At 37.7% G+C, this 15945-nt stretch overlaps 1 protein-coding gene across 2 annotated transcripts in view; it reads left to right on the top strand.

The window, feature by feature from the left end:
• Nucleotides 1–15945, top strand: part of CTNND2 (catenin delta 2) — a gene marked incomplete at both ends in the record, with an annotated part of 505693 nt that overhangs the window by 273982 nt on the left and 215766 nt on the right. For both annotated transcript variants that reach the window (XM_079533797.1, XM_079533798.1), the window contains one exon: nucleotides 8779–9031. In XM_079533797.1, coding sequence (XP_079389923.1) covers nucleotides 8779–9031 — 253 coding nt within the window. The remainder of the gene's footprint in view (nucleotides 1–8778; nucleotides 9032–15945) is intronic.

Here is a 15945-nt window from a genome sequence, read left to right as displayed (position 1 = left end):
AAATGCTCAAGATGTGCAAGTCAGTTTTTTTCTGATTTCAGTTTTTACAACAAGGTCAAGGAAGAACGTTGCATGGAGAGCTTGATGCTGCAAGTATCTTACTTGTTGTATGTTTGTTTTTGTAAATCCTGGTCCAGCTTAGTCTTCCTTTGATTCCCAAATTTTTGCCACATCTCTTAGCTCCTTTATTCTTTACAGGAGACAATGAAGAATGCATCACTTGATCCCGAGTGTGTTGTTTTCATAGGACTGTGAATATGTATCTTCACATCTAATAAAGTATTGGATGTGTTTGGTATTTTTAGAAATCAACATTATTTCAAGGTGAAGATTTTCATTTTAATATTGTAAAGCAATTCTCTAGTATTTGGAAAATTGTCCATATGAAGAAAACTGATATCTGAATCAATGAAACAGTGATTTTTCTCATCTTTTAAGAATAGTTAAGCCTGCTTTATAGTAACTTTGAGGTGTCACAAATTAGTAGCTATTCTTTTGTTTTCAAAGATGAATTTGGTCTCTAATCATCTTAACTAAAACATTTTGAGGTTTTGTCATGTTTTTTTTTTTAATTGCTTATGATGTAGTTTTTAATGATATTAAGACAATACCTAAAACACGTTTGTTTTGCTTTGAGAGGTGCCTTTTCAATAGTCATTTACAATAGCTTGTAGCAAGAAGCCCCTTGGAAAGTTGTTGGTTTTAGTCCTTCAAAATTGCTGAAACTGTATGTTACCTAAATGTGCTGAAAAAATCTGAGAAATCAGCACAGAATTCTGACATTGAAATAGGACTTACATAAAAAGGATGTTGTGGAAATCCAATTTTATTGTCATGATGAATTCCATGTAGTGGGCTTTGTTCACTTTGTTAGAAGTGTTTCTACAGTTGCAAGGTGGCTAGCAGATGTAGTGTTGACTCCGGAAATCAAACTTGGAATTTCAGTCTCCTACGTCACCAAATGACAGATTTCACAGAGCAGTTGATAATGCAGTTATCCTACTGCTATCTGATTCTTTCTCAGTCTGTGTTAGTATTGCCTCTTGTCATGGAATTGGATTTTAGTTAGAAGTGTGAGGATGTAATTCCATGGTCTTTGGACTCTGTGTGAAATGAATTTTAAGATAATTAATAGGAAAATATTCTTTTTTTTTTTTTATATGCGGTTAGGTGTTTTCAGACTCTTACAGTTAGTATTGCTGAGTACACTAGTATAGTTTTACTTTGCTTTCAGAATAATATCTGACTACTAATGGGAAGCTGCCTGTTGCATGCTATTTCCTGTATTATAAATACTTCTTCTGGAAGTAACAAGGGAACTTCAGTTTCAGAAATACTTTTTTCTTATTTGGGACTTAAAGTCCTTTTCAGCTAAAAAGGAAAAGTGACAGGAAAAAAGAAACAGCTCTTATTTGTCCCATTTTCATTAAGTGCTTTGCCTGTCAAACTGCTTCTTTATTCTTTTCAGTCCTAAATTACCTTGCTTAAGTTATAAATAGCAAACGTCATGTCCTCCTGCCTAGGTTGTGTTCTTTCTTTTTTTCTGGCTGGGAGCCAGGTTGGGTTGGTTTGGTTTGGTTTGTCTTCTGTTTTGTCACAAGTTGATGTGATATGTGCTGGCATACTGCAATGCCACAGCTGCAGGTTGAGAATCATGCTGGTAAATCACACAGCATGAAGTTTAGGCTATAGGATGTATTGTTTTCAGGGAGATTAAAAAGAAAAATTATTCCTACCACTGCATTTCTATTAGTTTGGTGATGTTGTGTTAATAGACCTGTATTCCTAACTGACATCCGCTTGATAACATTGGTTTGGGAGAGAGAATTACAGGAGGCAAGCAGGGAACAAATCTTCACTACAAAGTAAATTGAGCACAAAATACTATAGTGATCTGCATAGTGAGTAACAAATCACCTCATAGAAAAGCCATAATCTTATTTCATTTGACAGATCTTGAGTGTTTAGTAAAGCATTATCTGTATTTATATTCTTGTATATTTGTTTTTGTGCTGCTTGTCTGCCAGGTAGGCTGTGTGACATCCTGTCTGAGAAGGATGTGGTGCTTTTTTTCCACACGTATTTACAACTTGGAGGAAGGCTTATGAAAGACATTGTTTTTAATTTCAGTGTTATCCTATGCTCCTGGAAAGCAAGAGCAATGGAAGAGGAAGGGAAGTGGTGGAAGGTGAAAATTCCACAGATTCACCTTCGTAATCTGCTGTCAGTATCTTTCTGGTAGTGGAGAATTTTCCTCCAAGTAAGATACTTACAGCTTTAAATTATGCAGCCCATGGTTAAGGTCTATTGAGGAATCATAGCTGTCTGAAGATAGCCCAGATTTCTCCGTTGCTCAAAATAGATACTTGTTAACGTTGTCAGTATTTGCAGTCTTCTTCCTCTGTCTCGCAAACAGGGTATCTCCAGAGATTTGTAGTGTTTTATATGTATTTTCTAATTTTTTTTTCCAATAGCGGAATGATTTAAAATGTCTGAACACATCTCAGATGTCCCTTAATTTTTAGTACCTATTAAAGTAGAATCGTAAATATAAAACTTTGGTGAGACTGTTGAATCTCAGGGCAACTATGTATCCTTTAAATCTCACCTGCTACTATTGAGAAAATACAGTGGCTACTCTGTCAGAAGCTGTCTGTATTAATCATCTGTTTACTCTGTAGATGTAGTCTGAGGCATGTTAAGGCCTGATCACACTAAATTTTAGTGATAGAAGGCTATATCCTCTTTTATTTACTTCAGCACTTTTTTTTAAATACAGAATTGTCCTTTATGAAATAAGGTATGCAAACGTTTCTCATAAATCTCCTTGTAAATCTTTGAATGAAAACGATGCTATGCCTGAGGTAACTATCCAATAAAGTCTTCAAGAGGACTGATGCTTTTAAGAATTTATTCTTTCTGCAGCATTGTGTTTAAAGGCAATCCTTCAAAAATCATCAGCCCATTATTAATTTAAAGCTGTGTATGCATATAAATATTAATAAGACTACCTGCTACTTAGCAGTTTGCATGCAGGTGTGGAGTTTCTGCAAGTAGAACAAGATGTTAGTGTTCCCTCTTAATGTATCCAGCACCTTTCAAGCTTTCGGTTGCGGAACTTACTGTGTGTTTGATGTGTATAACTGTATGTACCAACTCTGTAATGCAGTTATAGTTAATTTACTAATAAAATAACTGTATTCCAGAGCAGAAAACATAAACTACAGTAGCTGAAACTTGGTGATGTATCCTAAAGAACAGAGTCTGATAACGTTTTTAAACTTTGGGATTAGCTTACTAAACAAAAAGAAGTCAAAATCTGAAGGAGAAAAGGGAAAATTTCCATGAACTGGAAACTTTTCATCTGTGATGATCTCATTTTTATTCACTTAATTTATGATTTTGTGATGATTTGATTTTTTTTTTTTTTTTTTTTTTTTTTTTTTACTGTCTTCTGTTTTCTGTTGGCTAGCTGGAAAGTCAACAAAGGGATTTCAAGAGAAGGTTAATTTTGAGCAGAAACTTCGTTGCTGTAGGCTTGTCCGTCCTCAGTAGCATTAGTTGTGTATTTTTTACTTTTAATCAGGTTTTATAGTGGTTACTGTCATTATATCCCTTGTGCACAAGGTGGAAGAAATTCTGTTGTACACAGGTCATTCTGAAAGTAATGCCTCTTCTTTATTTCTATGGAAACCACAACAGATGCAAAGAGGAAGATGCCTCTACTCCATAGAGCAAATTCCCAGTTAGAAAACACTGTTTTTCAATGTATTTATCACCATTGGCAATGTGTTTTTGTCAGCCATGAACAAGAGCCTGCAGGCTGCACTGGTGTATTTAAAAACAAAAACGAACAAAAAAACCTGCTCCAGAAGAAGTGACCTGCTGTTTCACAACTGCTATGAAGGTATCGTTGCTAGGAAAATGTTGCCCATACAGTCTATCTTTCACTGACCCGAACAGATGCAAGTCAGAAGATGCCGGATCTGGGCCATACACTAGGTATGGTAGAACAGTCCAGCCAAGAATGGTACACTCTTCAGGCTGGTGTGGGTCCTGGTGGTCAAGAGAATGGTCATCTGGACTGACTCTGGAAATTCAAGGCTTCAGCTTTGACCTCTGCGTTGCACTGCTGATTTGTACAGCTTCCAGGAAATCTAGAAGGGTCACGCTTTTCCTATCCCAAATGACAGTGCATATCACTTTCCCTGCTGAGGACTGCAACTTGGACTTTTTCTTCCCTGTGGAATTTGCATGTCGCCACTCCGAGTGCGCTGCTGTTTTGATTCCAACTCATAGTGGTGGCACTATGTCTTGTCACCAGTAATGAAGCAATCCAGGAAACTGTCACCTTCAGCCTTGTATTGGTTCAGTAGGTCCTGACAAATTTGTATATGATGTTCTTTCTGTTCCTGCATGTGCAGTCATGTGACCCATCTTGTGCAAACTTTGATATTCCAACGTTGCCACCATTGTTTCCCAAGCATTGAAGCCAACATTCAGCTCTGTGCATGGTTTCCTGGTCATAATCCACTGACTCATGATGATGAGCTCTTCAAAATACTCATCATTTTGTGATGTGAGAGTTGTGCTTGACTGTCCAGAATGTGGCTTTTTTTTGTCTGTCACCACTGCTGAAAGTGCACCAACTATCGCCTCACTGTGCTCACGTCCACTGTTCGATTTCTGTAAATGTTCAGCAAGTGTTGACAAATGTTTGGTGTTTTTTTTTTTTTTTCATGTGTAAGAATTCACTGTCACACCTTTGCTTCATACAGAGTCCTGTGCATACTTCATTCTGTCAGACTGCCCCTCTGCTGCTGTCCAAAATTCCTGTACTTTTGGACTATGTTAGACTAATATTGAGTATTTCCCAAGGAGCTATAGTGTTGTCTTTGGGATAGGAAAGTATGAACAACTAACATCTCCTGTGATACCATCTGGAGGAATGATATCACAGTGACTTGGGTAAATTCTTCTTACCATGTAGTTGGAAATCTATTAAAACTTGTTAAAAAGAATAATAATTGGAATACATGCTTGTAACGGTGTTTAGACACTGATTACAAGTAGGTGTGATAGCCAAATATAGCCAGTACCTGAGAAAACTGTAGCATGTTTATGGGTGGAAAAGAGATCTTTTTCTGAACTGTTCTGTTTCCCCTTTGCTTGCATTTCCCACGTACTGTGTGTTATGTTCCTCTAGTAGGAGATGGCTGGTACAGCAGAGTGCAGTGGTTTGCTATGCTCTGGCTATTGAAAGCAGCAAGCTGGGGATGTGGGAACTGACTGGAGGGGAGGAGGTTGCAACTTTCTTGCCATGCATAGAATGCAAGCATCTGGAGAAGGTTGGGGCCCAGCAGAAAGAAGGTAACTAGAAACAGCTGAGAGAGGGAGAGGACATGGAGGCAATAAAGGGAAAGAAGCTTCTCCAGTTAGTTATGTGGAGTTCAGTGCAATTCTGGAAGCCCTAAAAAGTGCAAGTGCTGAGAGCAAAGGCTGGATGGATGAAGAAGATGCTGTCTTATGAGGCTGCAAGGGGAAGACTTGCCTGCAAATTCTTTATCTCCCTTCTGTCTGAGGATAAACTCGGGAAATTGAATAGAATGGAATTTGGACACTAAAGTTTTGCAAGATTAACAACTAAACAAAACAACATGTAAAAGCGAGGGAGAACACAATGGAAAACAAAATGAGAACTGGAATAAATTTGACTGTCTTTCCTGATAATAAGAAACTTCATAGTGAAGTGCCTAAGCTACAGAAGACTTCCTTGGTGTTAAACCTAAACTCAAGCTCTGTATCCTGCACCAGAGGCAGCCATGTTCCTGTTTTGAATGGGCCAAGTCCCAGGGAAATTGGCCTGAGGGCTAGCGCTTTTCTACTGCAGAACACTGCTACAGCTCCCCTCTTTCTCTTCTTTTGTTGGATCAAAGCCGTGGTCCTTGTCCAGGTAGCGTGACAGGAGCTACCTGTGTATCATGGTAGCTGTACAGTTACCGCTGTGTCTGACTTTTGATTTGTGAGAAGTCAAATGTGAAAGTTGGAGGAACAAGTAAGTGAATCTGTTTTAAAAGCATGCTCTATAGTTGCTGTGTCATCTTCAGATGTGTCTGGTACATGAACGCTTTCTGGTCTGCTCAGCGTGCCCTGTGATTTAATGTTGCCCGGTGAAACAAATGGGTTTCTGAACTTCATTGTTTAATAGGCATGATAACTATGACTTTGGTGTTTAAAGAGCTAAATCAAAGGGATTTCTCATTTAGTACTATGTTTAATAGGCTTATCGTTAATCAGTAAATCTAGCTGCTAAAAGAATTTAACTGTAATGGGTTGGTAGAAGGTGGCTTTGCTTTAGTTTGACTTGAAACCATTCATGTAAAAATGTCTACTTGAGTTTAACTGTTTTACAGCCCGTGGTAGTGACTCTACTCCAGTTAAATGTCGAAGTTACTTTAAAGTGAATGGGGGTTTTTGTGTTTTTTTGCTTTTTTTTGCATTTGGTTTGTCAGATTGTGTGTGTTCTTTTTATGCTTAATTGGCCTAACATTGGGCAAACGAGCTGAGAAATGAATGTTTAGCTAAGTCACAGACTTATTCCATTTTTCTACTCTAACTCTGGTAGCTCTGTGCTCATTGTGATAAAATTTGAAAGGAAGCAAGACTCTTTTAGGAAGATAATTTGAGAAATAAAGCAGTTACTCAAAAAGCACCTAGGTGTTAGAGTGACAGTTTCCGTTCATGTAAGTACTTATTTTGATAACAAGGCAAAGGGGAAAATGGAAAGAAAAGTTTTCAAGGAGTTTAAGAACAAGTATGGTTTCCATCGAACTGCCTTGAGAAGTAAATACATTTATTTACAAAGTATTCTATTGTATGTTACAATGTAGCTGTTATTTTCAGCACTGTTATCATCGTAGGATTTTTATGCAATCCTCCTGCGATGTGTCAACAGCTAGTGGCATGTTCTGCATACTGACAATACTTAAAAGCAAGCTATATCAGTGTACAACCCCATTTTTGCTCTCCTTAAAAATATTTCTGGAATATTCTCTGACTTTTTCACTTTTTTTTTTTTCCTATAAGGCACCAAATGTTCAGTTTAAGTGTATTTTCTGTTAAAAAGTGATGTTTTTATTGTGTCTTCATAACACTGAATTTAGCATGGTTTGTGCATGAGATGTTCTGGTATGCTAATATTGTTCTTTCATTTTAACTGATGCAGATTTACAGGAAGGTCTGTATGTGTCTTGTTCCTCATTTCATGAGGAATTATTTGGTAAAAATTAAGAGCAGTACGTATAAAATCTTGCTGAAAATTTACATCAAGGTAATTCCACTTTTCTGTGCTTGTAACAGTACTGTGAGATAGTACTTGTTATTGTAGAGCAATATGCTTCAGAATCAGGAAAAATGAAAATAAGGCAGAGTTCGATACAAACTTGGAATGTTTGTAAACTGTGAATTTTGACAAATAGTAGCTCAGACAAAATTGCAGTAATTGTATTTTAAGCTCTGTGTATTTCATTTGCTGACGCTTAAAGGGAAAATGCTTAAAATCCCTTTCATGGATCTATAACATACCAAAAATGTTTACTTTCCTGAAGTGTCAATGTAAATGTTAATAAAAAAAAAGGACTGGGAAATACTTTACGAACATCTATCATGCAAATATGCAATTTTGCCTACAATTTTGTGTATGAATTTGACTCAGCAAAAAATAATCCTGAACCTAGGCCCATTCCTGCTTGCATATGTGGGGGAAATGGGACCCATGAAGAATTCACTTGCCATTGTAAGCAGTCCAGGCCAGCTTTTAATTTGTATTTGTTTTCAGGCTAAAGATTATGTGGGTGTTGCTTCTCTAGCCCTTACAGTGCAAAGCCAATTGCCTACATTTGGACTTTGGTTTAAAAGTATTGTATATTTAGTAAGGATCTCAAAGTTGACCATATTCCTATTACACTGCTGCATAACAGAAAGATAATGGGCTATGAGGGGGTTTAGTAACATTTTTTTTTGTTGTTGAAAAAGCATTAAATCAGTTTAACTCTGTAAGTAGGCTGCTCAGAAGTGATAATATAATAATCTTTAACCTGGTGTACAACCCCTATTGGTGTGCATTAAGATATTTGTTGGCCTCTTTGTACCTGGCTCTCTTTCAGACTCAGGTAGTGGTAGCAGTCCTGTAAGTCTTTTATATCATGAAATACAGAGGGGGAGGAGGGGAAGGTTACAGAAGTTTTCACAAGTTTACACAGTAACAGTCAGTGGCTGGTATCTGGTTTTACCTTTTGCACAGACACCAGGAATATCAATTCCAGCTGGCTATGGCAATTTCCTTTACCAAGGAACAGTACACCTTGGCTTGTTAAATCAGGCTCAGGAGGCCATTCCTTCTGCTCACCTCTTGAAAGGCTGCAAAAACCATTTGATGGTGTTCGTAAACCCTGGTGTGACGAGTTCTGTGCTTTTTATGCGCTTTTTTTGTCCCAGGTTAGTGTAAGTAAAACCTCCAGTGAAAAGCATTGCTACAGTCTGTTTGGCTGAAGTAAAGGCCCCCTAGTCTAGAAGTGCCATGACATTTAGAAGTTCATTTGACGGTTACTTACTTCAGTGGTTTTGAAAATGACAATGTTCTTTGTTTTTTTTTTTTTCTCATTCTTTTTGAACCCCTGTTTTATATGTGTGTGTTTTTTTTCCTCTGCCTAGACCTGGTTAACCATTTCTGTGAACAGGTCCTCAATTTTTTACTTTGTCCCTACTTTCCTGTCGTAGCCCCATCTTCCCCTGGTGTCGACTCCGTACCCTTACAGCGCACAGGCAGTCAACACGGCACACAGAACGCAACCGCGACCTTCCAGAGGGCCAGCTATGCTGCAGGCCCAGCCTCCAATTACGCAGATCCCTACCGACAGCTGCAGTATTGTCCTTCTGTTGAATCACCATACAGCAAATCTGGGCCAGCCATCCCACCTGAGGGGACCTTGGCTAGGTCACCTTCCATTGATAGCATTCAGAAAGATCCCAGGTGGGTGAAACCTTAATTGTCTACTATTTCTTGCTCATGCAGAGGTTTGAAATTGCAGTTTGCTTTGTGTATTTCTGCTGTTGAATATCACCAACAAAACCCCACGACCCGAAACCTGATGGTAAGTATAAAACTTTTGTATAACACTTTTATTCTGATGCTTTACCTTGGGCAGGCTCTCATGAGCTCTTCTTGAAAATGAAATGACAGATATGGTCTTGGATACATATGTTTAGCCTGCTTTCAATAGTGCCACCCCTCCAAATCTTCTGGAAAGTGATTTTCTCTGAAAATGGCAGTGGTGCTATGACTTTTGACTCTAACCATTGTGAACTGAATTTTCAGGGTACTGCTTGGGCAGGAGTTGTTACAGTTGTTGGGTTTTCTGCGGTTAATATTCACACAAGGATTTTCTGGTATCAGGCAATGAGACTGAGCAATGTAAAACAGCCTATGGCCAGGTTTGTGCTTCGCTCTGTGTCTTATGCAAGCTTCTAATACCAGTGCATGATAGCAGAATGTATGTGCTACAATTTTCTATAAATGATTTTTACATTGCGTGCTCTTTCAGTACCTATTACAACTTAGTCATGCCCAACAGCAATACGGTTGTGATATGGTCATGTGCCTAGGGAAGACATAAGAGATAAATTTTATAGCCATCCATATGCCCAGTGGACACAGAAACAGATTAGGGAGTTTTCTGGCATATGCTTTGACTTCCATGATAACGGTAGTGCAAATGCTGACTGCAATCGTTGGTGCACTTTGTAATTTTCTTTAATTTTCTGATGGAAAAGAGAACAAGGCTTTTTTTGTGACTGAAGTTTAAACCCATCAGAAATGTTAATTTATACTTTTTTTTTTTCTGTGGCAGATGGTGTGAACTACTTATCAATTTGTTACATGTCATACATAAGTGAACCCAATAATTTGCACCCCTCCAAATTGGTGGAAATGCTAAGTAAAAAATTTGTAAAGACTTTTCTTGTAGCGTTAAAAAAACAGTATTCACAATCTGGTATCTCTGCTTGTTTAGCATGAGGGAAGTTCTTTGTAACCAGGTACCCAATAGCAGCTTTTTTTTTATTTTATGACACATCAGAAGAATATTGGTAACCAGAGGGGAATAGTCTTTTTAATAAAAACTCAATGTTTTGATATATTTGTATTCCAGAATATAAAAGCTAGCAGAAGAAAAAAAAAGGTTTCTTTTTGTAAATATCTCATTTTCAAACTTAAAGGAAAATTGCTTTAGGAGTGCCCAAAAAAAAATGACAGTAATCCATGTGAAATGTTCTTAAGAGGTGTATGTCAGCAAGAGTGCCATCATGCAGGAAACGTATTTGTAGTATAGCTACAGGTGCTAGATATTATGTCTGTGTAAAATAAAAGGTCATCTCTGAGTTGCTCTGCAATTGCTTTGAAACTGATATTCAGTTACCATCTATGAAATGAGCTTATAAAAGAAGGTTTTGTCTTGCAGACTTTTCATTTGGCTGTTTTTTCATTCTCGTACTGTGAATAGTTGTGCATTCATGAGTACTGATTTTTTTGTAGGTAAAGTAGCAGCATGTAGGCATCCAGGTTAAATTGACATAAGCTCTTACAGGCAGTCACTAAATCTGTTTTGCTATGATCACTACTAAATGGACTCGGACTTTTCACCACTTCTCTAAAAGAGGTTTGCGTTATATAAATCACAGTCCATGGATCAAACAAATGAGGTTGTGTGGTGTCCATTACTTAATGATGCTGCTTCTACTTGTTGGCAGAGAATGCTTCTTATAAAGTATTATGAAGTTAGCAAGTTTTTCAAGAGGACTACTGATTATGTTGTTGTGCCTCAGTCTGCAACAGCTATAGTCTGCCTTGGCAGACCAGTTTGTGAGACTACTTGTGGACCATAGCTATCATTGATCACACAGATATTGGAAAGACTTTGCAAGATTGGAGGGTGTTTAGAGAAGAGAAACAAAAGTGGTCAGGAGGTGGCCGATTTTATATGGATAAAGTATGAACCTTCATATAAATGACAGATTTGAATTTGTAAGGAAAGACAGAATTTATATAGTACAGCATATGGGAGATAAAAGGAGTGGCTATAATTAGGAAAACTAGAACATTTTTTTCAAATACACAAAAAATTTGCAATAGTGTCAAGTTTCATTGTATTCCTCAAAGGATTATCATTTATATCATGCATAGCAAGAAGAAAGAATCTTGTTACCCAGTAAATGGACTCAAGCAACTGATAAATCTTGAGCTTCTTTACAGAGATATTGCTGCTTTTGTGATTTGCTTGCTTGTTTTTCATTTTTAAAATGACTTACATGAGTGGTTACAGACTGGCAGGCATAATTTTCAGACGCAGTCAACCTTTCCATCAGAGGTCCAAACAAAGGTTTACTGGAAGAGTGAACTGTGAGACAAAAACAAATTAATTGCAGGCTTTTGAGTAGCGTTTGCTATATGTCAGTCAGTTCAAGATGGAAAATAGATGCCCAGAAGAGAATGTACTTATCCTAATAAGCCATTAGAGTTTCTAAAACGGAATGCTATTTTCTGGACTCTTAAGTTTAGATGGGATTTCCATATGAAGTCCTGAAAAAATGGTTGGCAGGCACTGCAGAAATAGACAACTTTTTCCATTGTTTTCAGCATGTTGTTTGAATAGCAAACACTGCAGCTTTACATATATGTTCTGAGCTGACACTTTGCAAATTAATTTTTAACTTAGCATCTGTTCTCCATCATTCAGCTCTCATAAAATACAGTTTAATATTCACTGTCTTAAAGTTTAGCATCTATTTCTAAAAAAGAATCAGAATTATCAGGTTTGTGGTAATAGGTATTTTTCAACTTACTCAGACTGCTAGCTGGTAAATGACATAGTGAAGATGGTGAAAACTACATGCATGTATTCTGTCAGAGAGTCTGATGCTTTATCTTAATTAGAAAGGAAAGCCCTTTTCTTACTGCATGTCGATAATAAAACTTAAGTTGTGTATGGAAAAAAACAAGCTGAACATTAGACAACTTATTTACTAGTTGATTATTTTGTTTGCTTGCTGTTAGAAGAAGAACAGAAGTATGAAGTATAGCTGAGGTGAACTGTTTCGTGCTGTAATTTCTTGTATGAAAATGTGGTGTAAAGTAAGGGCGCAAAATAACAGTATTTGTTTTTTGAGTATTGTCTTGGTTTTATTTCTTGTTGAACTCTGAACAAGAGACATTGTGGGTGTTTTAAAGTATTGGATATATGTGCTTGTAACATCTTTCTGCTCTGCTTTCATTTAAGAAAGATTTGCCTGCCCTTTAAATTTTGAAAACTTCTTTAATGTTTCCCCATCTGCAGAATGTGGGGCAACTAGGGTGCCCTGGAAATTGAGGCGTCAGTATGCAATTATCAGTCTGTATGCCTTCCAATTTCTATACCAAAATATGTCTTTCAGATAAATACATATCAGTGATATCTGGTAGTAACTGGCTTTGCTTATTTATGAATGGGCCTGTGTCTGGTTTGATGGGTTGAGTTAACAATTCTTGTGTTTTGTGACTCCTGTTCAACGTGTTTCAGACCCCTTAGAACTGTTTCTTCTGAAGAAACTGGCTGATTTGGTGAATGCAGCTGTAAGAGGTTCATTCTTTACCATAGTGCAGTCTGCAGCAATAACAAAACATCACCACAAGTAGTGGAATTGTGTTGCAAATAAAGAAGAAATAAACATTTCTAAATCGAGCTGTCTCACACCAGCTCTCACCTTTACAGCTGTCTGTGTTTAGATCAGCATAGTGATGGAGCTTTCCAGGTATTGCATGCTTGAGCTGTAATGCCCAGAGATGTTTCTGCTTCATTCTGTGCATTCGGAGTCAACGTTGCCTTTCATAATTTCTGCTGGCTGTAATTTCTTCCTTAGCAGAAAAGGAAGGCTCTGGCTGTCTAAACTTAAAAGTTGGCTTTCTTACCACTTACGAAAGGAAATAAATTAGATCAGAACGTTCTGTATGAACTACTAATTTCAAAACTCCTCGTTGTTTTTCTGTTTTCTTTCTATTTTTTAGGTGTTTCATTGGTGTGGTTTTTGTTTGTTTTTTTGTAGTGGGTTTTTTTTTTTTGTATTTAAATGTGCTGTGTTTTCAATATGCAAGCTAGAAAGCTTTCTTTTCTGACAGAGAAGTCAAAGAAATAGAATAAGTTTTAGTTAACTTCTGTGTTCCAGTAAAATTGCGTATGGGATCAGTACACACAGTTTGGAACATATTGTGTTAAAGGGTGAAGGAGTCTTTACCATATATTTAATCTTGCTTTGTTCCAAGTGTTATCAGCACTAAAATAGTGTTAGTCTGCTGTAAACTGAATAGCAGCTGGGCAGTAGAATGGTATAACAAGGTGGAAAAATAAGTGTAAGTCTGCATGTGTGGATGGTTGGACATGTTTGTGAGAATGTGTCTGGTAGGTCCCTTAGGAGAGCATGTCACCTGCAGAAAGGAGCTTCAGTTGAGGGAGAAGGCCTTCCTGTGACCATAGAACAGCTGATGATAACAGTGTGCTGTCCTGCCCTATTCAGAGTGAGATGTGGGCTGGGGTTCTCAGAATCCAGCAGGCTGCTGGAGGTGTTGGTTGGATTCTGTCCTTCCTGCTGGGATGTGGCTTGTAGCAGTTACTTATCCAAACAAGGACAGGTCTGCCACATTCCAGGTTAAAGCCTTTACTACTCAATTATCATCTGCTATATCTTTGATACTGAACGATTTGTACTGTATTAAAACACTTCAGGAAGACAGAGAACATATCCATGGTGGGAGTGGGGAACGATTCAGGGAACCAGAGCATAATTCTTTAACCCAAGAGGTGGAGGAATGAAGTTCATATTCATGATCTGAATGTGACAGAATAAGGATTGCAGATCCATCTCCCTGGTTCCCTGTGATACAGTGTGATGGGCAGATCTCTTCACCCACAAGTTTTCAAAGGTCTCTCTTAGCCTCATCTGATATTAGGGGTAAAGTGGAAGGGGAAATTCTCCAAAGATGTTGGTAGTGAGGAAGCCATGGGAAGCATATTTCCAGTGGATCTCAGCACGTGTATGTTTGGCAGCGTAGAGATACCTTGAGAAATTGAATGCTTCAAATTCTGAGGTCCTTCTAACATCCTACTAGGAAGTCCTTAATCTGATTAGATATCTTTTGTTTATTCAGCTAATAAATATCTGGTTTATTTTGCCTTACGTAAAAAAAAATTGTGCTTCCTCTGTGAATAACTGACCTTAAAAAGAAAATAAAATCAGATTTTCAAAACAGCATAAAAATACAGGAAATTCAAATAAAGCAAGTCCAGAGAAAATTTCACTTCTTCATACAGATCCTTAGTGAGCACAGTAGCTTTGAGAAAAATGAAAAATCATATAAAGTAAGCAGAGATTTTTTCCCCTTCCTGTTATACATAAATAAGGTTGAAGCCTGCTTATTTAAAGTAGTTGAGGTGGAGGTCATGAATTGTCACGGTCTTAATTTGGAATTTCAGGAGACTGCTTTGCCTGGAAAACTTTGGTTGGAGAAGACTTTCTTTAAGAGTATTCAGATCCAACTTGGATGTGGCAAAATAAGTCAGCTGGTAACTGATCCAGGACCTGGGTCAACTTTGAAGTAGAGGAGTAGTGCCCAGAACTTGGAAAACATATCATGTGTGACCACACTGCTGTGTATACCCACAGTTTCTATCTGTTTCCACTGCTTACATCGCATTGGACTCAAAATGTCTGGAAAAGTGCTGGACAGAAGTAAAGTCATTCCCTGATGCAGCAGGTTTGATTCAGTATGCATGAAAGCATCACCTGTGTTTGCTCTTTTTTTCAGTATTGAAATTGTTTCATGCTGTTTCACAACCTCCTTTGTCTTGGAAATCCTTTGAAGAAAAAAATCCTGGAGTGTACTGGAGCGTACAGAAATAATACCTGTGCTTTTAGCTGATGAAGCACTAGCATCCACTTGTTGTTGTCGGTGACTAGTAAGATTATTGACTGCAGAACGCCACTCCATTTTGTTGCCATCCTGTTGTTAAAGCAGATCTTATCATTAACAAACCTGCTGTACTGTAATCACAGAACATCACAATCTAGGTTTCACAGTAACATAGATGACTGGTCTATATATTTTGAGTAATGAGTCTGTCCTGAAGTTCTTACAGTTCCTAAGCCACCAACAGAGGAGAATAGGCTATATATAGCCGCTTTATTTGGTAGGATATTTTTGTAGGATATATAGAGGGTATAATTTCGAGATAGAGATAATACTTTTTTTTTTTGCTTGGTTGGTTTGAAAGTGTAGCTCTATCAATATTCTGCCTCAAACAGAAGGTAATTTGTTTCCTTTGTACTGGAGGAAGAGAAGTGAAAGGCTGCTTATGTACTTGTCAGTGATACACGGCATTCACAAGGAAGTGGCAGGAGATTCGCGTACTGTTTGTAAGTCCACAGCTGAGTAAATGGAAGAACAAAAGAAAGATCTCCTCCTTCCTAAATAATTTTTTTCCCCATTGCAGTAATGCAGATCTGACACCTGAGGAACAGCAATGAAGTCCTTTCTACTGTTTCTTTTCCAATCTTTTGTGTCTTTTAATGTCTTGATTCATCTAGGGGGAGAAAGCAGGTGGGCAGTGAGCCTCATTCTCATACTATCCGTAGCTTGTTTTTTGTCTCTTGAATGGTGTAACTGAGCATCTAATGGTGAATATATGTCCCAGTATAATTTCTGCCTTTGTTTGCTATGCATTTTGCTCAATATCCTGTGGTTCATTTGCAAACTTTGACAGATGCAAAATCTGTGTGGTTCCTTTCTATGATGGCAGACTGGAACAGCTACAAAATGTTGTAAGCATGTCTTCCAACTAGACATTAAAAACATGGGAGAGA

This window comes from Tetrao urogallus (assembly GCF_951394365.1).
Source record: "Tetrao urogallus genome assembly, chromosome: 3".
Classification (NCBI taxonomy): domain Eukaryota; kingdom Metazoa; phylum Chordata; class Aves; order Galliformes; family Phasianidae; genus Tetrao; species Tetrao urogallus.
Note: the sequence above shows the minus strand (reverse complement) of the source record. Positions and strands in the feature narration are given on the sequence as shown.